The sequence below is a fragment of the Nanorana parkeri genome, unplaced genomic scaffold, assembly GCF_000935625.1.
Source record: "Nanorana parkeri isolate BGI_ZX_2015 unplaced genomic scaffold, ASM93562v1 scaffold2675, whole genome shotgun sequence".
Classification (NCBI taxonomy): Eukaryota; Metazoa; Chordata; class Amphibia; order Anura; family Dicroglossidae; genus Nanorana; species Nanorana parkeri.
Genome location: NW_017308943.1, coordinates 71,181 through 93,894, shown reverse-complemented (window position 1 = coordinate 93,894; position 22,714 = coordinate 71,181). Strand labels below are relative to the sequence as shown.

Sequence of the window (22,714 nt, the reverse complement as noted above, 5' to 3'; positions counted from 1 at the left end):
GTAAGTACCCCTTTACACCAGTGAAGAGTGGTTAATTTCCCTTACTACATAGGTACTCAGTGGTCAGTGCCCCTTACTATTTTGGTGCTAATTGGTCAGTGTATCTTATTATATTGCATTGGTCTTTGCCTCTTTTATTGGTGAACATTGCTCTTGTTGTTGGTATTAAGAGGTTTTTGTGCCAATTTTATTGCTGGTCAGTGGAAGCTTCATTCATTTCTTACCTAAAAGAAGCTGCACTGCTCCTACACTGCCACCTCCCAGCTCCTGGGTCTTCTGAGTGTTGATGGCCTGATACTATGTAGGCAGCATCTGACTAGAAATCACCCCAACTGGCACTGCCGGCATAATGCAGAGCAGGTTGTTCTGACAGTCAGAGTTACATGCTCTGCTATAGGTCTTGCTGGACCCGGGGCAATGGGCAGGAGATTCAGGGCTTGTGCCCCAGGTGCCCGGGTCTAGTGCCACCTATGCTTTACAGCCATACAAACCAGTGTAGCTCAAAAACCTTTTTAAGCTGGTTCACTAGAGACTGGGTTGTCCTTCAACATCACAGTTGTCCAGTGTGAATGCACTGTCTTCCATTCTGTACATGAAAGGTACAAAAACAGACTTTATAATAATTGAGATACATTGTGCAGAATTCTAATAATAGGCCTGGCGTGGGGATATCTGCGACAGTAGAATTTGCATACTTCCTATTTTACATACAGGAACTCTGAGCTTATTTCCCTTTAGGCTTCATGTGATATAAACATTGTGTCTTGGAAGTCAATGATCTGTTTGTGTGACAGTCCAGACACATCAAGATGGTCCCTCTTCCATATCTGCTCTGTGTCCTTTATCTTTATACAGAAGGTACAGAAAGAATGTCTGCTCTCTCTATAATTGCTTTGAAATCCTTTCTTTATTTTACCAATTATTTCCTTTTTTAACAATATTACCATTGCATAATATTTCTATATGTATTAATTGCGCCTTATTACATTTTTTCTTTGTCTCCCAAGCCTCTTATGGAGAGATTGTGATGACGCAGACTCCACAATATATCGCAGTGGCTCCAGGAGAGAATGTGAACATAAACTATAAATCAAGTTCTGATGTTACTTACTCAGATGGTGACAGTGGAATATTTTGGTTCCAAATGAAACCAGGTCAGCCCCCAAAACGTCTTATCTATTATGCAACCAATCGTGCATCTGGAGTCCCGGAGAGGTTCAGCGGCAGTAGATCGGGATCTCCGTACAATGATTTTACTCTGACAATCAGTGGAGCTCTGGCAGAAGATGAAGCCGAGTATTACTGTATGCAGAGCAAGAGCACCCCACTCACACAGTGATACAGAGCCGTACAAAAACCTCCTTCCTCTTTTATACAGAGCCGCTGAGTCTGCAAAGACAAGACATTAATTTATTGTTACCATGTGAATGCATGAAAGTTAAAAATTAGAAATCCTATTTTCAAAGCACACCTGTCATTTTACTTTTAAAGTGCATCAACCGGCTGTGAAGTGGGTGGTTTGGCAAGGTATGGCCATAGGCTACCATAGGTTTAAACACTAAATGGAAACTTTAGCAGCACAACCAACTGCAATATTATATCTATATGTGTATACACACACATACACATATAGAATTTTTACCATCCTGTTTTAATAATGCTCACAGTACCCAAATGTTCGCACGTGTTATATATAGTAGAATAATTAATGTCTTATAATAGGAATAAAACTTCACTATTCACTATAGCCTGTACAGCACCCGAAGGTGGCCGAGCGGCTCAGCCAAGCCAAAGTGTCAGCTGAAGCCAGGCTTTTCACCCTGGAAATGACAGCTGGGCAGAGCCAGCCGTGATCCCACGGCTGGCTCCGCCCAGTTGTAATGACAGATCAGCATCCCCAATTGACCTGGGGACGCTGAACTGCCATTAAACAATAACAACTGGGCGGAGCCCGCTGTGACGCCACAGCCGGCTCCACCCAGTTGTTATGCATTGGCCGGGACCTGCTAGAAGACTGCGGTGCCGGCCAATAGGAAACAGTTTGGCGGAGCTAGCTATCACTGCTAGCTCCGCCCTATTGTTTTTTAATCTTTTTTTTTATTTAATATTTATTAAAATTTTTATCAATATTTTTTAAAGTTTTTTTTCCCTACTTTCTGCACTACTTTCTATTCTGCTCGGTTCCACGGAGGTACCGAGCAGAATAGCCGAACCGAATGCCGCTCGGCGGCATTTGGCTATTCCCTCCCTGCCGTTCGCCCCCTATGTGAATAGGGGTGAACGGCAGTGAGTGAGCTGCCGGAGCTTCGGCTCAGCCGATCCAGACGTTGGACCGGCTGAGTCGAAGTCCTTCTGATGTGGAGCCTTCGGCAGCTTTGTGAATAATCCCCTTAGATGACAATACGATATATAAAAGAAAGCCTAGTTTTTTCGCCAAAAAAGCTTTACTTCAGTATCTCAAAGTTGTAAAAATTAACACATTATAGAAATCTGTCAAAACAAATCTGTCAAAACAAAACCATGATTTTCACAGTTATGTCATTGTTGTTATCAGATGACACCTTACGTGTTTTGTTTCTTATTATTCTGAGCCTACATTACAGAGCAAAATGTCTGATGTTCCTCATGGTACCAGTAGATGTGAGGCTTAGCTCATCAGTAATAAAGTAATAACACAAAAAACAATAAAGGGCAACTGTACTTCTATACATATTTGCTTTATTTAATCCCCCTACCTGTGCACAGCTGCCTGGTAAAATACCGACCTTCCTCCCAGTGGTATAACTACAAATCATGGCGTCCGAAAACAACAGCTCCTTGCAACAGCTGTCTGCGAATCTTTGAAAAATATACCCCAAAGAAACCTATATTCCTTAAACTTTTCCAATACTTAGAAGAGGAAAGCTGCCATGGGAGGATTAGAAGTCAGGTGTTAAAATGGAAAATAAAATTGCTGAGGGGGTAATTCAATAAAGTGTCTTGATACCCCCACCTCCAGGATGGGTAGGCTCCCCTCCCCGCATTTTAGCTTTAAAAAAAAACATTAGTATACTTATAATAATCATGTGGTGAGCAGGGTCCTCTTTACTTTATAGCATTATAGCAGTGGTCTCAAAGTACCGGCCTGCGAGCCTGTACTATGTAGCCTGCAGCCGCTGTCACAGACCGTGTACCAGACTTGTGGGAGCAGTTACAGGGTCTGCATCTCTGTCTGATGCAGACCACATAGCTGCTTCTGTGCCAGCACTTGGACTGATTAGTGAGGTCTGCAGCAGACCTTACCAATCACTCACCAGGGATTGTGCCTCCTCATAGCCTCCTCCCTGCAAAAAGGTAAGCAGGAGAGTGTATGGGGGGAGTGTATTATTTTATTTGTACAGGGGTAGTATTTTTTTATGTGTGTGGGGGAGGGGGGGAGTGTATTAGGCTCTATTCACACCTGTACGTTTAGGTTTAGGGGGGGAATAATCAGAATCTGCAAGCCTCTTCTAAAATAAGGGGGCTCACAGAGAGAACCTCTCCCTTGTAGAGAAAGTAGTAGAGAAACACACAATACATTTTACAAAGACCTTTAATAAAAGAAAAAAGTCCCATGATGTAAAATCATCACCAATCATAATGAACAATGCCCAGTGACTAGCTGAAACAAAACATTCAAACACAATGCACTTCTCCAAAGTGGCGGGGGAACCCAGGTGAGGCCATTGACTAAATATGGTCATGGTCATATTTGGCCAATGATGTCACCCAGGATATTCCCCCTGATAATGATTGTTATGCATAGTAATGCCACTTGCAATTCCATAGGATATTATAGCAGGATTACCTACCAAAGGAATCCCTCTAGTTTTGCTATGTTTGTGCTCTCTTCCCTCGCCAGCACTTCCTTGTCTTCTTCGAGTCATCGGCCACTTGATTGGCTGGGCTCAGTTGACCTCAGACACATGTGCACAGAAGTTGCTTCACCTCAACAGAAGAGAACCACACAGTCTTTTTTGTGATAAAATGCCTGCCTGTCAGCAATTTTTTTAATAAAATGCTTAGCTTTTATAAAATATTTTCAGCCTAGAGCACAGAGGGAAAAATGTTTGATGTTTCTCAAAGTGCCAGTTGATGTCAGTCGTAGCTCATCAGTAAAAAAAGTAAAAGCGCAATAACAAAACACACCGCAAACAATAAAGGCCAACTGTTTCTTTAGAACAATTAGACTTAATTAATTCCCCTCCCTTACCAGCCGCCTGGCAAAATAATTGCACAGTGACGCACAGCCTTTGCAATGAAAATGTTCTTGCCGATTCCTCTTCCCCGTGAGTAGACGCGCCAAAGCCCCATTCATTCCTGTGAATAAGCTGTACTCATGGTAGCCTCCAGCCATCTAATAGAGTATGGCTCATTCATGGGAATAAATAGGGTCATGGTGGCTTAAGTAGTAGGGACATTTTAATTTCAAAGGTTGTTTAACGTGCAATTTTGCACTTTGTGAAGTGCAAAATCAAAAAACAAAAAAGTCTCTACTACAAACCACATTGAAAAGCTTTGACGCAGATAAGCACATTTTAAACTGTATTTATCAGATTTATTTATGGCTACAAATAGAAATGGAAAGGTATGTTTATAACTATGTATTTTAAGCATGTACAATCTTTATTGAGTATAAAGTGGAGCATACATAAACAAAAACTGTTTGTCATTAACAACATTTCGTCATTAGATAAGCATGTACGCTAGGAAATATTTAGGCAGTACCACAAAACTAGTATGAGAAAAACACAACAATAATATATCAAAACAATGCTCCCAGGATATACATCTAGGTCTAAAAGTGGTATAAGAAACCTAATGTTGTACGGGGGAAAAAGGGAGTCCAAGGGGTCTATTCACTAAGCTGCCGAAGGCAGCCGAGTGAATGGCCGACCTGAAGTGAAGTGAGTCAAACACTGTTCGGCTATTCACTTCAGGCTGGTACAGCTGATTTCAGCCGTATATCGGCTGAAATCAGCCGTACATCGGCTTGCCTCTGCTAATGGACCTGATGGAGAACTGCAGCAGAGGGCGGGTACAATGCTAATTTACTATTGGCTATTGCAAATTGAAATAGCCAATAGGAATCTAGCAATGCATTCCAATGGGCAAAAATGTTCTTTTTTTTCTGTGAATAGCCCGTACAGCACCCCTTCGGTTCCACTGAACCGAAGGGGACCCTGGGCCGAAGCTAGCCGAAGGATCGGCCGAAGCTACGGCTAGATCCTTCGGCAGCTTCGTGAATAGACCCCCAAGTGTCAAATAATTGTTGGGTACGTGTTTTATAACTATGTACTATAAAGTTGCCATTAATAGCAATTAAATATATTGTGTCAATAGAGAACAGATATCGTAAAAACAGAATGGAGAATAACAAACTAGTATTTAGAAACCTAAAACTGTTCTTTACATTACAGTGAGAGAGATGCTTTGCTGATTAAACCCACTGCAATCACAACACATTACCATTTTAAATATATAGATGTTATCAGTGAAATGTCTAAAGGGGAAGCAAATTATTGGCTGATCTGTAATCATGTAATTTACATATTTCTTGTTTTACATAAACTCCAAGGTTATTGCTCCACAAGCTTTGTAATATAAAGGTTTGATCTGAAAGCTAGTAATCTGTGTGTGACGGTTTCAGATGAATCAAGATGGCTCCTCTGACATATCTACTCTGCGTTCTCTACTTTTATATTCAAAGTATAGTCATATCAGCAAAATTACAAGGAAATTGTGTTTTTATATTTGTTGATGTGTTGATTAAACAGTGTTTTTTGTTTTATTTTCAAGCTTCCAATGGTGAGATTGTGATGACACAGAAACCGAGTCATATTTTTGCATTTCCTGGAGAAAAGGTCATTATCTCATGTACTTCCAGCTCCAGCACCTATTACTCTGCTATTTCAAAGTATGAAGTCAGCTGGTACATGCTTAAAGAAGGGCATCTTCCAAAGCTTCTTGTATATTACGCCACCACTCTACATTCTGGGACACCAGCCCGGTTCAGTGCTACCGGATCAGGCAATGATTTCTCTCTAACGATTGATGGGGTAAAGGAAGAGGATGCAGGAGGTTATTACTGCTCCAGTGATTATGGCAACCCAATCACACAGTGATACAGAGCCATACAAAAACCTCCTTCCTCTTTTCTGTATTCATCTCACTAGGCTACACATAGCTGGGGCTCCTAATCTCTACTAATTCAACACAAGCCTGAGAGCAAATTCTGTCATATTACATGACAATAGGTTTCATATTGGAAAAATAAGTTCTCCCTACTTAAAGAGGAACTATAGCCAAAATAAAAAACATGATGCAGTCTGTCAATTGCTTTTACCGCAGCCTTTTTTTTCTGAGACCCCTACATATCATAATTTGATCACATGTTTATCCAGCCAGTAAGTCTATTATCTTCCAACCTCAGCAGACCCAGCTGTTCAGCAAAAGTGGGAGACAGAGGGTGAGACAAACTTAAAAGATGCTAGCTGGAGTTGCCTTAATTGTGTTAGATGGACTCTTAGATTTTGAAGGACTTATGTAAAGTCCTTCAAAATCTAAGAGTCCATCTAACACTGCCCTCTCCACTGGTTGACCATCCTGTTGTCACAGGGCACAAGGGTAGCTACAGTGCTCCTCCATAGATACAGTAGAGAAGTGAGTGTAGCCTCCCTAAGACAGGAAGTGTGTTACTGGCCGGATTACCATGTAAAGAAAAAAAAGAAAAACAAAGCCTATAAGAAACAACTACTGCAGCCATATCTAAGGATTGGTAAGCTGTAGTAAATTAAATTTGTGTTTTTGGGTTTAGATGCACTTTAATAGTAGGGTACAATATTACAGGGTGCAAAATCCCGGAAGGTCCTTCAGAATATATTCAGAAATTGTGAATATTCACTTCAATTATCCAATCATGTACAGATGAAATAAGTAAACAGGAATTTCCTTTTTACATGATTGGATAATTTAAACTGATATTCATAAAATGTTTTGTGTAAAGATTCTCAACTCCATTACTAAATCTGCCTATTTGTGTCTAGACTTAGTGAGCAATATGCATTGTGTGTAGTGGGAGTGTGGCTACTGCAAAGTGAAGAGTTCTAGATAGGGAACTGGTGACTATGGGTTATAGCGTGTGTGTGTGTGTGTGTGTGTGTGTGTACGCAAAGAAATGCGCATGCTGGAGGTGGGATCTTACTAGGGAATCATCAATGTGTGTGCTAGGGGTTGCGATCTCACTGGGGAAAGACCAATGTGTGTGCTAGGGGTGGGATCTCACTGTGGAAAGGCCAATATCTGTGCTGGAGGTGGGATTTCATTGCAGAATAGCCAATCTGTGTGCTGGAGGTGGGATCTCTCTGGTGAAAGACAATTGTGTGTGCTGGGGGTGGGATATCTCTGGGGACAGGCCAATGTGCATGTGCTGGGGGTGGGATCTCTCTGGGGAAATGCCAATGTATGTGTAAGTGGTGGGATCTCTCTGGGGAAAGACCAATGGGTGTGCAACTGATAGGATCTCAATGTGGAAAGGCCAATGTATGATAGGATAAGATATGAAAAGAAGGAATTTGAAATAATTGTAGGAGTAGGAAAAGGGCAGCAGCGACAACTCCTTCTACTGCAAATAATAAAGCTAATACACAACACATTTATTTTCCAAGCAGTTTAGTTCAATTGATAAAAGTTTCCAGGTAGTGCAGCATATTCCCACTAGTAGTGTACTAATGACAAACATTTTGCTGACCTTGGAGTGCCCCTAAACACAAGACCAAAAGTGTAATATATTGCACTTTACCAGTTCTTAGATGTGGTGGTTGCATTAGTTTTCATTTGCCAGGCTTTTATCCTTTTATTTTACCTGGTGATCCTGCCAGTAACACACTTCCTGCCCTACGGTGACAACACTCACTCGCTGTACTGTATCTATGAAACAGTAGTGTTGTCCCCCTAGGGCTACAAAACATCTTCCTTTCTTCTCTTCTCTTATCATGGAGGTCAGGTGTTCTGTAACTTTTAGAGATAATTGGGAACAATGAAACCGGCAATTGTGCAGCACAACTGCAGAGCTATGTGTTATGGGAAAATGTTAAATTACAGTCACATTTATAAGTTAAAATGTTTCAAACAAATCTTGTTTTTAATGTAAAATATGATGATCTATTTGTACTTGAACTGTAACAGAAATGTAACTGATATTTGCATGTTATCTGAGTTCATGTCCCTGTAGATTTCACGTGTTATAAAAATGTCTCTTTTGAAAGCCAGTGATCAGTGTGTGACAGCCCAGATACAAGATGTTTTCACTGATATATCTGCTCTGCGTCTTTTGTCTCTGTATAGAAGGTACATGATTATTTTATTGCCATTTTATGATCATTTATATTTATTAGTATTATTATTCCAATTAGTATTATTAGTAGTGCTAGAAGCAGTAGTAGTAGAAAAAGTAGTAGTTGCATGCCATGTAAATTGCATTACTATGTGTTATAACTGTAACAAATACAATTTCTTCTTTGTCTCCCAAGCCTCTTTCGGACAGATTGTGCTGACTCAGACTCCGGAATCTATCTCAGTGTCTCCAGGAGAGAATGTGGTGATACATTGTAAACCGAGTTCTACTCTTACTTCTATAAGTACTATCCTTGTCGCACTCCTTACCGATATGTCCCTTGTAGTGGGGGGTGCTTGCAGTGACTGCGGATGGCGCCGCGAATGTCAGCAAAATTGTAGAAATGTCACCAGCACACCAATCCTTTTAAGATAGCAAAAGCTTCATTTATTGAAGTTTTTTGTCATATGACCAAACAAGCGCTTTCGGGACCGCGCAGGGTCCCTTCATCAGGCTTTAGCTAAAGCAATTCCCGAAAGTGCTTGTTTGGTCATATGACAAAAAACTTCTACTCTTACTTCTGGCACAACCAGTTTCTACACTGGTATCAGAAGAAGCCAGATCAGCCTCCAACACTTCTCGTCTATGAGGCAATCAATCGTCAGTCTGGAGTCCCGGAGAGGTTCAGCTGCGGTAGATCGGAATCTCCGTACAATGACTTCACTCTGACAATCAGTGGAGTTCTGGCAGAAGATGAAGCATATTGTTATTGTGGTCAAAGTGGTTATAGCTTACCATTCACACGGTGATATAGAGCTATACAAAAACCCCCTTCCTCTTTGACTGTGCTGAGGAGGCTTCTGTATGCACCTTCTATGTTGCTTTTATACAGCTATTAATGTCTATAGCTATTAAAGATATTATGAACACTCTACTGTGAAGCATTGTAATAGCAGCACAGGTCCACTCTTCAATTGATCTAGCCCTACAGCTTCTAGGGGGAAAGATGAAAAATACACTATTATAATAATGTAACATTTCTTTAAAACTTCTATTGTTTTAAATTGAAAAAGAAAAACAGCTACAGAGTAAAAGTAGCCACCAGGTAACAGCCAGACAGACATTTTACACCATTCTGGAGCTCAGGAGACCCATAAAAGATGTGGTTCATATTACTATCCAATAAAATAAATCCCGAGCTACATAGGGATTTCTGTGCATAGGGGATTTTCTAGTGTTACATAGTTAAATTGAAACCCTGGAGTTTGGTTTTTACTTTTGCTGTATTTGGCGTAGCTCCCTTTATTCCCCGTAGTTTTTTGAAAAAAGTAAATTACCTTCTTTTGGAACAGCATGGTGTGTTTAAGCCACAAAGACTTCAAAGGGAGCAAATGAAAATGTGCAAAACAGAAAGTACCACACGTTTCTTGTATGTTTTAATGCTTAGTAACTAGCTTTATCATTAGCCCAAAATAATAAAAAAAGTTCATCCTTAAACAAGCACAAAAACACCTGAACAATGCTCAAACAAACACCTAAAGACCACCAAAGAATGGGGCCTTAAAGTTAATCTCTAGGCAGATATAAAGGACACAAATTAGTGTGTATCTCTGTAATCATTAATACGTCATACAATTCCTCATCAGGCCATTTGTTAAATGCAAGTAGTGTAAGTTCCCTGAATTTGACCAGTTATCAGGCTTTGGCAGGCTTTGTATAGTGGGGCTGGAATGTGAATGGTAGAAGCAGTACAATGAGCCAATCAATTCATGTGCTAAGAAGAAGCATGCTGGTAGAAGGTGGAAGAGAGAGTGACAGAGAGTTGAGCTCATCACTATGCTGCTTCTCCTTTACTGTCCAGTCACAAGCTGGGGGAGGGTCCAGGATGACCTGGGCTTAGAGGAAGCAGGTTAAATGATGCTGGCCATCAGACTAAAGAAAAAGAGGGGGCGGGCCTATTCTCACGTCATTTGATCCAGTCTAACAGGCATCACGCCTAAAGTGACCAGCCGGCCTTACGTCGAACCCGTTTCCCTCCTGAGTGTATACTGAGGCGAAAAAATTGTTCAGCGCCTCGGCCCTCTCCTTGTCACTTGTGAGTAACTTCCCGTTTTCGTCCTTTATTGGGCCTATCTGCTCCTTTCTTACCTTTTTACTGTATATATAGTGGTAGAATGTTTTAGTTTTTTTTTTTACTATCTGCGGCGATATGCTTTTCGCATTCTATTTTAGCTTCACGGATTACTAGTTTGCATTTTTTGTTACATTCCTTGTATTTAAGGAACGCCAATGCCGTCCCTTCCATCTTATATTTTATAAATGCCATTCTCTTTGCCTTAACATGTAGTTTTACAGTTTTATTTAGCCATATCGGTTTAGTCTTTAATCTTTTGTTTTTGTTACCCAATGGTATACACTTTGAAATGGCAATATGTAATGTGTTCCTGAAGCAGTCCCACATTTGGTCTGAGTTTAGGTTGTGAAATGAGTTATCCCAATTTTTTCCCCCACTAGTTTGCGCAACTTATCGAAGTTTGCCCTTCTGAAATGAAGGGTTCTTGTCCGTCCCGCCCTCTTTCCTTTCCTGTATTTAATATTGAAAGTAATCACATTGTGATCACTACTACCCTGTGTCTCCCCAATTACAATATCCTCAACTAACTCCCCATTATTAGTAATTATTAAATCTAGGATGGCATTTTTCCTACAACAAGTTCAGAAATCGCCCCGCCTTTGTCGATCCTGAGGTACCATTAGCCCAATTGATGTCCGGGTAATTGAAGTCGCCCATCACGACTACATTGCCCTCCCTCCCAGCTATTTCAATTTGGGAGTGTAGATTTGCTTCCCCCTCCTCCACCATATTCGGAGGCATTTAGCAAATACCCACAATAAGTTTACGGCTAGGGTCCGCCATATCGAGCTCTAGCCATAAGGTCTCCACATCTTCTCCACTATTTGACGTGATATCGTCCCTTACACTGGTGGTATAGAAGCGGTAAAATGGGCATTGAATCGTTTTTCAGAATATAAAGTAGAGCAAAAATAATTTATTATCCAATATTTAGGGTTTGCCATGTCAAAAAACTTATTTTGGCATGATAGTGAATACTATCTTCAAAAGAGGGGAGTGGCCATGGGTGAAAAATTTGCGCCCAGTTTGGTTAATCTGTATATGTCCAAGTGGGAGGAAACCTATGTTTTTGAAAAAGGTATCCAGAATGTTAAACTGTGGAAACGATATATAGATGATATCATATTTATATGGGAGGGGGATGTAGATTCCCTCCAAATATATCTAGGATCTCTTAATTCTAACGAATACAACCTCTCTTTCACTAATAACATCAGCACCACCAACATTCATTTTCTGGACTTAGATATCTCCATACAAGGTTACAATTTTGTTACTAAAACTCATTTTAAGTCAACTGATAGAAACGGGTATATTCCAGTCTTCAGTTGTCATCACCCTATGTGGTTAAAAGGAATCCCTAAAGGTCAATTTTCCCGAATTAGATGGAATTGCACAAGGGATAAAGATTTTATGGAACAATCAGGGATTTTGTTGGAAACATTTAAAGAAAAAGGTTATAATACCAAAGATCTGGGAAAAATACAGAAGAACAGAAAAGAACAGAAGTGCAGAATAGGGATAGATTAAAATTACTGAAGCCATCCACAAGATCAAAAACTCCACCACCCCTTTTATTCATTACTAATTTTTCAGCTCAATACAAACAGGTTGAAAGCATTCTTACTAAACACTGGCATATACTTAAGAGAGACCGTACTCTAGGCCCAATCATTCCTAACAAACCAAAAATAGTCTATAGACGGGCACCGAACCTCAGGACCAGATTGATTAAAAATGTAATTAACCCACCTAAAGAAAACATAACTCTTTTTAATGGCATAAGATTCTACCCATGCAAATATTGCATTAGCTGTAGGACAACGGGTACAAGGAATAAGATTACAGGGTTCAGGTCTAACACGACAAATAAAAACTTATCAGATTAGGAAGTTTGTGTCATGCCATAGCAGGTATGTGACTTACCTTTTAGAATGCCCCTGCGGTCTTCAGTATGTCGGGACAACTTCCAGACAGCTGAAACAAAGGCTCGAAGAGCATATTAATAATATTAAAAAGGGATATAATAATCATAGTCTCTCCAAACACTTTAAAATATTTCACAATTGTGACCCAAAACAACTAAAAATTGTACGAATAGATAAGGTGGAAAAACACTGGAGAGGCACCAACCTTATCCAGAAAGTGTCCCAGAATGAATCCAAATGGATTTTTACACTTGATACCATAGTCACTAAAGGACTAAATGTAGAATTCGATTTGAATTGCTTCCTGACCAATAAATAGTGGGCACTTGACACCCTCCTTTTAGTTCCTTTAGCTTATCTCCTAAATATGAAGTTCACCACTTGTTTATAATAATAGTTGACACTTGTAATTTTAACATGATTTGTTATAGATGGATTTTTCTTAAATAATTAACTATGTATTCTGAGGACATCTAGTGGTTGTTTTTAAGTAGTGACTTTTGACGGATGTATCAGTTTTACAGTAATGATTTTAACATTAGCTATATAAGCTCCTATGTGGTATCAATGGATAGACCTGCGACCCCCTGAGGACGTCATCTGTGACGAAACGCGTCGGGGCGGGCCTATTCCATGTGATACCACGCTCAACAAGGAAGTACTAGCAAGCTGCACGCTGCACTTGACCGGCCGATGTTTACGATTTTAACTGTAAGTTTCTATGTTTAAAAAAAAACGTTTATATCTACTACACCATGAGGAAGTTCTCTTTTATGCTTTTATAAACCCCTGATGGACGGGACATTGCTGAGAGAGATACTGGAGATGTGGACCCTCTGATCTAATCACACTGCTTTACCTCCACAGCAGTGGGGTGAGTGCGCACCCCAGATGGGGAATTTTCTTTGGAAATCTACACAGTGGTGTGGGAAGAACCTTTTTGGAAATATTCCTTTTTGACCGGCCGATGTTTATGATTTTAATTTTCTCTTTTATGCTTTTATAAATCCCTGACGGACGGGGCATTGCTGAGAGAGATACTGGAGATGTGGACCCTCTGATCTAATCACACTGCTTTACCTCCACAGCAGTGGGGTGAGTGCGCACCCCAGAGGGGGAAATTGCTTTGGAAATCTACACAGTGGTGTGGGAAGACCCTTTTTGGAAATATTCCTTTGTTTTTCTTCAAATTCACTTTGAACTTATCACCATTTTGCACTTGGACTTATGTTAGATGATTTATGTTAGATGGTTTACCATCTGGGACTGGTTTAAACTGGTTTAAATTGATTATGCTGCTATTAATTTAGCCGATACACAGCCATTTGAAGTTTTTTGTATATTACTAATGCACTTTTGAAGTTTTCACTATCAAAGTAACACAGGAGTGATTTTTTATTTTTTTTTCAATCAAAATATAGGTGGAACTCGAGGATACATGACGTGAAGGACTGTTGGGCACAGGAGTGATTTAATTGTCCACACTGAGGCAACATAGAGCCTATCACATATTGTTTTATATGTTCATATGGTTGTTCATTTGATTACTTCACAATATTTTAAATTTTTTATTAATATTTATAGATTTTGATTACACTGGATTCTAATATTATTACTTTTAGCGCTGCACATTTAGCACTTTAACGCGATTTAACAGCCTTTGAACGTGGGATGATTGTTGGCGCTCGGAGCCAATAGCAAAACAACAGAATTCGTTAAATGTTCAGAGCAGCTGTTGTTAAAGTGTTTAAAGACTGGACTGTCAGCTGAAAATCTGGGTCTGAACGTGCGAATTGTGGCCAGTTCTCAATTCTCAATTCACAGACTTTTGGGGTTTGCGGGGGTCACAAACTTTTGACCTTAAACTTAATAAGAAATGACCTATAATAGCCTTTCACTCTGGTCAAAAGAGCTAATAATGGAAGAAAGGAATGGATGGACCAGCCACCTTTTTATAAAATGGTGGGATCACGGCAGCCATACTGTTTGGTGTGTGTTTATCACGTACCTGAGGCTGAAACTGGAAGATGGGGAGGCGCCTCTTGCGGTTCGCGTCCTGCGACCCCTGGAGTTTGGAACAGAAGGGCGCAGGGCAACGAGGAGCACGAGTGCCGAAGACTGGAAACGAACACTGTGTGGGAGCAGCTGAGAAGAGAGGTCAGGAAGCCAAGGTCAAATCCGGTCGGGCAGGCAAGGTACAAAATCGTAAGGCAATCTCAATGTCCAGGAAACAGGCCGGGGTCAAGGGCTGGCAGCAAGCAAGAGAGTAGTCCAGGGCAATCCGAGTCAGAGGCAGGCTTTAAACAATACAGGAACACAGGATACAACACATCAAGCTGACAAGACCATCAGCAATGAAAGAGAGGCTGACTCCTCCTTAAATAGTCCCAGGATACTGACAGCTACCTCACTTCCTGTGTGGTTTCCCGCACATTTTGCCGCCATTCTCGCGCATGCGCAGTTTGCCGCGATTTCTCGCGCATGCGCCGTTTGCAGCGATTGCTCGCGCATGCGCAGTTTGCCGCGGTTTCTCGCGCATGCACAGTTTGCATTTTCCACTTAAAACTCCTCCACCCCATCAACAACAGAAGGAGCTGGCAGGCCCGAGCCACGGCCAGAAAAAGGATTAGAAACATGCCGTTTGAGTAGGGACACATGAAACACGGGATGCACCTTAAAAGAGGATGGTAGTTCCAATTCGTAGGCCACTGGGTTAATCTTCCTCCGAATTCGAAAAGGACCAAGGAACTTCGGGGCCAGCTTCTTAGAGGGACAGGAGAGCCGTAAGTTAAGGGTAGATAGCCACACACTATCCAAAGGTTGGAGATCCAGCTCGCCCCTACGTTTCCGATCATAACAGGTCTTGTGGTCACGCTGAGCCTTGGCAATTGCCATATGCAATACTCGTGTGTTGGACCGTAGAAACTGCATTCGGTCTTATACCGCTGGAACCTGGGTGGTGGAGCAGAAGGTAGGTAAGAAAGTAGGGTGAAATCCGAATTGGAAACGTGTGTTCTGCTTGGTCAGCTGCGTAATGGGGCTAATGATCTCGGAAAAATTCTTGATAAATTTCCGGTAGAAATGTGCAAATCCCACAAAACGTTGGACCCCTTTGCTGGTAATGGGAGCAGGCCAGTCTGAGATGGCCGATACCTTTTGAGGATCCATGGCAATGCCCGTGGTTGATATAATGAGACCCAAGAATTGGACAGAGTCCTTTTCAAATTCACATTTCTCGGACTTTACGTATAATTGATGTTTTCGGAGTCTCCGTAAAACGTCCAGAACATGCGTCCGATGTAGGTCAAGGGAGGGTGAAAAAATCAGAATGTCGTCCAGATAAACCACCATAAACAGATCCAAAAAGTCTCTGAAAATGTCGTTGACTAGATGTTGGAAGGTGGCTGGGGCATTACAGAGCCCGAAGGGCATAACTAAGTATTCAAAATGCCCAAATCGCGATCGGAAAGCCGTCTTCCATTCATCACCCTCTCTGATTCTCACCAGATTGTAGTCACCCTGGAGATCCAGTTTGGTGAAGACCCGAGCAGACCTGAAGCGTTGAAATAACTCGGGGACCAGGGGCAAGGGGTAGCGGTTCTTTATCGTAATTTTATTTAATTCATGATAGTCAATGCAAGGACGAAGGGAATGGTCCTTCTTTTCAGTTTGCAGGTGGAGTGGCCTCTGGTTGTGAAGGATCAGGATCACTCGGCGGTAGTCTGGAGGAGACCGAAGAGACTAGTGACCCCACCTGTCCCTCCAATTGGAAGTAACCATCCTGAAGACCTTGAACCGTCTGGGTCAGGGTAGATAGTTGCTGGAACAGGGCCTCCATAGAGAACGCACCCCCCTCAGTCTCAGACATCTTTCGGCTGATGGTACTATCACGTACCTGAGGCTGAGACTGGAAGATGGGGAGGCGCCTCTTGTGGTTCGCGTCCTGCGACCCCTGGAGTTTGGAACAGAAGGGCGCAGGGCAACGAGGAGCACGAGTGCCGAAGACTGGAAACGAACACTGGGGGAGCAGCTGAGAAGAGAGGTCAGGAAGCCAAGGTCAAATCCGGTCGGGCAGGCAAGGTACAAAATCGTAAGGCAATCTCAATGTCCAGGAAACAGGCCGGGGTCAAGGGCTGGCAGCAAGCAAGAGAGTAGTCCAGGGCAATCTGAGTCAGAGGCAGGCTTTAAACAATACAGGAACACAGGATACAACACATCAAGCTGACAAGACCATCAGCAATGAAAGAGAGGCTGACTCCTCCTTAAATAGTCCAAGGATACTGATAGCTACCTCACTTCCCGTGTGGTTTCCCGCACATTTTGACGCCATTCCCGCGCATGTGCAGTTTGCCGCGATTTCTCGCACATGCGCCGTTTGCCGCGATTTCCCGCGCATGCGCAGTTTGCCGCGATTCATGCGGTTAACAACCGTGCCTTTACAATGTTGTAGCTGGTAGGGAGAGTTGACAATTCTGTTTAGTAATAGATAGTTTTATATTATTTGTATTTTTTATTTTGGCACTGGTATTTGTTCGTTCCCGTGTCCCATGCCTTTTTTTTGCCCTACAAATAGCCAGAATTGAATAATAAGATTTGTCCTCATAGACTTTTAGACATAGACTTGCTAACTTTTGGGCAAGATTCACTGAATGTTTTGACCAAACCCATGAAGATTTGCTCATCTCTATTTCTGACCTATTGCAAGTGTAAGGGGTCATTCACATGGGGTGCACATCCATACGGGGTGCACCGACTTGCAGACACCTGCTCCCGGAAGGAGCAGGTGTTGCAAGTAATTCCATGTAGCCACCTGTACCTTCTAATGGGGGGACGTGGCTGCACGTGGTTATATGCAGACCCGGACCTGCACATCTGTGCGGGGTCTGGGTGCCCACACTTGAACACAGAACCACCCTGTATACACAGGCAGCTGTTTCCTCCCATAGGGAAATACTGGCAAGTGCACACAATAACACACCCTACCAGGAACAGGTCTCTACACAGGCGTGCACGCTGTATGGATGTGCACGTCCATGTGAAGGAGCCCTTAGGGTGAGTAAAGGTTTGAGTTCTTGTCAGAACACAAGTGGAAGAAGTGGTAAAAGCAATTGAGGATTTGCTGAAAACTTTTTAAATCCCACACTGGTTTAAAGGCATAAGGAATTTAGTTGAAATTGAACTTGTGGCATTCACTTTGTATGAATTTATGTGGATAGTAACAATCTGTGAATTTTTATTGCATTTATTTGTTTTAAATACTGTAGGAATTTCTGTTTTTATTAGTTGATGGGTGAAGAAGGACAGTTCAGTTAGATTTTTGGAAATAAGTTTGGGGCACGTTTATGATGATATAGTGATTCTCAAAGGAAGCCTTGTATGTTTGAAAAGAAAAAAAGTGTGTGTTTGTGTATATACACATATATATTTACTTATTTATATGTTTTATGTGCTATTTTTTTCCACCTCACCACAATGCAATCTAGTCACAAAATCATCATATTCTTTTCACTGAATGCAAGGCATTCTGTGAATGGATAGGAGGAAATCCTGTTGTTTACCTGCCTGTCCTCTCCATTTTCTATTCACAGAAAGCCTTGCATTCAGTTAAAAGAATATAAGGCTTTTTTTGTGACTGGATGAGGAGAGAAGAAGGGAGAGAGTTCACAAAGAGGTGCTTTGGTGTGTGCTGTATGGTACATCGTAATGCACTGTTAACATGCTTTGCAGTGCTGGTTTCTTGTCAACTTCTATGATTTTTAGCATCCCCAGCCACCCTCCAGATGTGGTTGACAAATCATTGCACATAACTTTTCTGGATTAATCACAATCAAAAAATTTTTTTTTTTTTTTTTTTTTTACTAGAGTTTTTCTTTAATGGAGCTCTATAAAGTAACATAGTTAGTCCGAATGAATAAAAACATAAGTCCATCACATTGAACCAACAGAGAAAAAAAATAGAAAGAAAATAGCATTAACATCTTAACAGAGGCTCTAACCCTTCCCCAACCTACATAAAACTAAAAAAAAAAACACAACATTTTGGCTGAGTACTTTATAATGCATGATTGCTAATCCTTTATATGGGTGACTGCACTCAGTTATAATTGTATAGAAATAAGAGACCCGTGTAATTTGCATGTCTGCTGCTTTACATAGAGGATCTCTGAGGTTATTTCCCTGAAGATTTCATGTGATATAAACAGCTGGAAACCATTGATCTGTATATGTGACAGTCCAGATACATCAAGATGATTCTGGTGACATATCTGCTCTGTATCTTTTACTTTTATATACAAGGTAAAGTATTGTATTATAATTCTTCATTTACTTTTACAGCTGATAAAACATTTAGACATGAGAACTCCAAGTGTCATTACTACCCTGGGGATTTAGTGCAGATTGTAAAGCATTAAATCAGCTTTAGCAGACCGGTAACATTTGGAGAATGCTTTACTTTGGAGCATGGTGGTATTTCCCTACTGAATAAAGAAGAGTAGAAGTGATTTACTCCTTCACTTGGTGTATTCAGTAATTGGAGTCAACAATCATGAATAGTGCTGACTCAGCTTTCCAACCATCTACTGAATACAGAGATAGGAATATTCAGCCTTTCCATGTAGATCATTTACACTCTTATAACGTCATTGTGTTTGTTCAGATTCCTGTGGTCAGATTGTGATGACTCAGACTCCGGAATACATTGTGAAATCTCCAGGAGACACAGTTACCATCTCATGTACGTCCAGTGAAGATGTTTACCATTCTGATGCTAAATGTATTACTTTATACTGGTACCAACAAAAGTCGGGACAACCTTTAAGTCCTCTTATCGGGAAAGCAACAGAGCGATATACCGGGGTCCCAGAGAGGTTCAGTGGATTGGGATCTGGAACAAATTATCATCTCAAAATCAATGGAGTGAAAGAAGAAGATGAAGGAAATTATTACTGTATGCAAGGTAGAAATTATCCACTCACACAGTGATACACAGCTATATAAAAACTTACTTCCTATTATTTTTTATTGTTCTGTAAAATGTCAGAACTGAAAAACAACCCCAGACAGCAAATAGAGTCTCTTGGTGACATTATTATGGGGGACCCATTGCAACTCAAGACAGAAAAGAAAAAGAAAAATGATGAATCCAAATCACTTTAGTCCATTGTGTTCTTAAAAAAAACAATTCAATGTACCTTTATATAAAATGAAAGCTGTCTTGATAGCACCCTCCCATAATCATATACACAGCAGCTTTCTCATGCTGTCAATCTACCTTCCTACCCATGCTTTCAGAAGGACAGAGCAGAGAGACAACCTCTTCATTCTGTTCTCTCACATCCCAATTGACGGCTGATGACCAAGCTGTATGGCTGAATTGCAGAAGAGAAAATTTAAGGTCACCACACTCCCTATGTTAACTGGTAGGTTCACCTAGATCAAAAGACTGCTTTAAATTGTCAATATATTTAGGTGATCACCAAAACGTCCGCTCCCTTTACCTTAAAAACATAGTCTACCTTTTGCAAAAAAATAAATAAATGCACACAGCCTATATATAAAAGAAGAATGTGCATCTAAGGAGAACTATGGGGAAAAGCCCTAACCACATAGTTCTCCTTCAACATCATAGTCTGAACTCACAATTGAATTGACTTACATGTGGATGCTGTCCATGGTGCTGATAGTGCTATGGATTGTCAGTTGGATTTTACAATAACTAGAACTCATCTGCACAGTGTGTTAAGTAGAACCCATATAAATCATCTCCTAAAAATATAAAACAATATAACAAATGAAAAAATTAAACAACAAAGAATTAGGTATGTAAATGGCAAAGCAAATGAAGACATTAGAAAACAATTGATTTTTTTTCCCTAGGACAGCTGAACAGAAATTCAATTCCCTGTTATACTTCATCTCTTTTGTCAATATTTTCTGCATTGATAGTCTCCTGAAAATGTAATATACAGTATAACTATAAATATTGCTACTGGTTTTTAAAAATGTAATTTGTTACTAACAGTTCTCTAAATTAAATGTATAATAGGTTTGTGCGTGTTTTTACTTTATTATCATTGGGACCATTAAATATTTTTATTTGCCCTTCCCTAACCTTTCAAGGGCTAATAGGAAATTGACATCGCATATCCTTACGGCAGCCCGCTGTCTCATTCCACTGCAATGGAAACGTAAACTTCCCCCATCCAAACTTGATCTATATGCTAGGATTAAAGATGTAATGGTGATGGAATACCTAACAGCGTGGTTAAATAACACAATTGAAGCCCATAAAGTGATATGGAAAACATGGGATGCTCATGAGGAGAACGCGGAATGAGAGAGGGGGAGGGAGGGCCAAATAAGGAGGGCACGGAGGGAGCCTGGCTTGGGAGTGGGGAGTGAGAGAGAGGTGGTAGGTGATGCTCATGCGGACTGATATCCTGGAAGACGCTGGTGTTCACACTCTTTTCTTCTCTTGCTTCATGACTATATATTCTTTATATTATAAAAATGCTGAATTAGGTATAGATGCATAAAGTTAGATAGGTATCGGTTAGATCTTGTGATCTATGGACAAAGCAAGCCGTAACGATAACATACATGCTATAATTAATGAAACCCTAGCCACGCAATAAAAAGGAGTTGAATGGAAATGTGGTTAAATCATATATTGTGATGTATAATGAAACAAATCCATTATAGAAAACGGTATTGTATATGCAATGTGGTTTCTGGTGAAATGTTAGTCATTTTTGACGCCTTAACTGATGCCTACAGTTATGTATCACTTACATGCTACTTTAATAAAAATTGTCAATTTTGAAAAATATTTTTATTTATATGTTTTGTATTTTTTGGTTTGTTTATTTAGTCAGGTTAATATAAAATACAGCTTTAGGATCTATTGTATATAAAAAAAAATCTAATAAAGAATTTCCAAATAAAATAATAATCATTATAATAATAACAAAAATTAGTAGTAGTGTAGTAATAGTAGTAGTAGTAGTAGTTATTCTGACTCCGATTGTTGTATTAGAGATTTATCCCTTGCTGAGGCCTCTATGCCTGGCCTGTATAATCAGATATAATCACTGCGGACCATCCTTATCAGATAGCTGAACTCACCAAATACCTTTTCATCCACAAAGAACTTTATTGTTTGCATATTTGTTGGGAAATACATCATAGATGGGAGGGAACACAGAAAAACAAGGTACAATAACCCAAAACGACCACAAGATTGCAGTATAATAATTAGCTATATTAACACCAAGGATAATGACTGAAGGAAAATTACCTATGCGAATTCTCACTTCACATTTGTATGAATATTAACTGCGGCTTTGCACTGTGTATATTTTTATGCAGTTATTGTGACAGCACAGTAGTAGAAATAGTGGTGGTGCTGGTGGGGGTGCTGGTGGCGGTAGTTTACTATACCTATATTTAAAACTACTCGTTGAACTCCATATTTAAAGTTTCAACAGTGCACAGTTGTGTGGACAGATGAAATGAGGTTAAGAAGTGCTAGTGACGAATGCCAAAGGTTCTGATGAGAGGGGCTTGGCTCCTGAAACGCATCAACTGGATGAAGGTTTGCGTGCAGATGGCTTCAGCTTGTCACTAGCACTTCTTTGCCTCATTTCGTTTGTCCATCTCGTTTCATCCTGAGATCATATTTTTACATGCTCGTTTTTATTGGCTGTTTATACGTAACTTTTCAGCTATCATTTGAACATATAATAAATCAGTTTTACATTATGGAGGCACTCCTTTTGCTTTTCTCCCACCTATTCTACTATCTACAGGAAGAGAGATGAAATGTAACCTAACATTGGTCATAACATTTAAAGCACCATCAGCACTGGATCTGAGCTCTTTGTGTGGCTTAGAGTGTTGATAAGAACAGGGGGTGGGATTGATTCTGAGCCACTCGACTTTATAGTCATTTTACCACCAACACAGAAAAAGGTGTGTGTCTACTGGAAGCGTTTCATGGACTTTGCAGTGCCCTCACAAAGCGAATAACAATGGATTGTATGCTCGTATTGTATGCTTTTCTTACTAGAATTTACAGATCAACCAACAAATATCATAGTCCATCAACCATTGACAAGGCCCACAACACATGTTTTCCTTTTCACAAGGATACATTGTCAGGTCCTTTCCGCGCTGGAGCAAGACCAGGAAACTTTGAACAGCTGGCTGTTACATACAAGTGTTTCAGTGGCTATAGAGCTGCCTGATTACTTGTATGATGCTGGGGTTGGTGTGTGACACCCCCCCCCCTCCCCCAAC

General features: G+C 40.6%; 2 gene segments (V, D, J or C); both read left to right on the top strand.

Annotated features, from left to right (window-relative positions):
* Positions 1-762: 762 nt before the first annotated feature.
* LOC108802133 lies at positions 763-1,339 on the top strand. The segment is given in 2 exon segments: positions 763-858; positions 1,008-1,339. Coding segments are annotated over 2 exon segments (381 nt in total).
* A 4,308-nt stretch (positions 1,340-5,647) lies between these two features.
* Positions 5,648-6,143, top strand: LOC108802132. The segment is given in 2 exon segments: positions 5,648-5,727; positions 5,818-6,143. Coding segments are annotated over 2 exon segments (375 nt in total).
* The last annotated feature ends 16,571 nt before the right edge of the window (positions 6,144-22,714 follow it).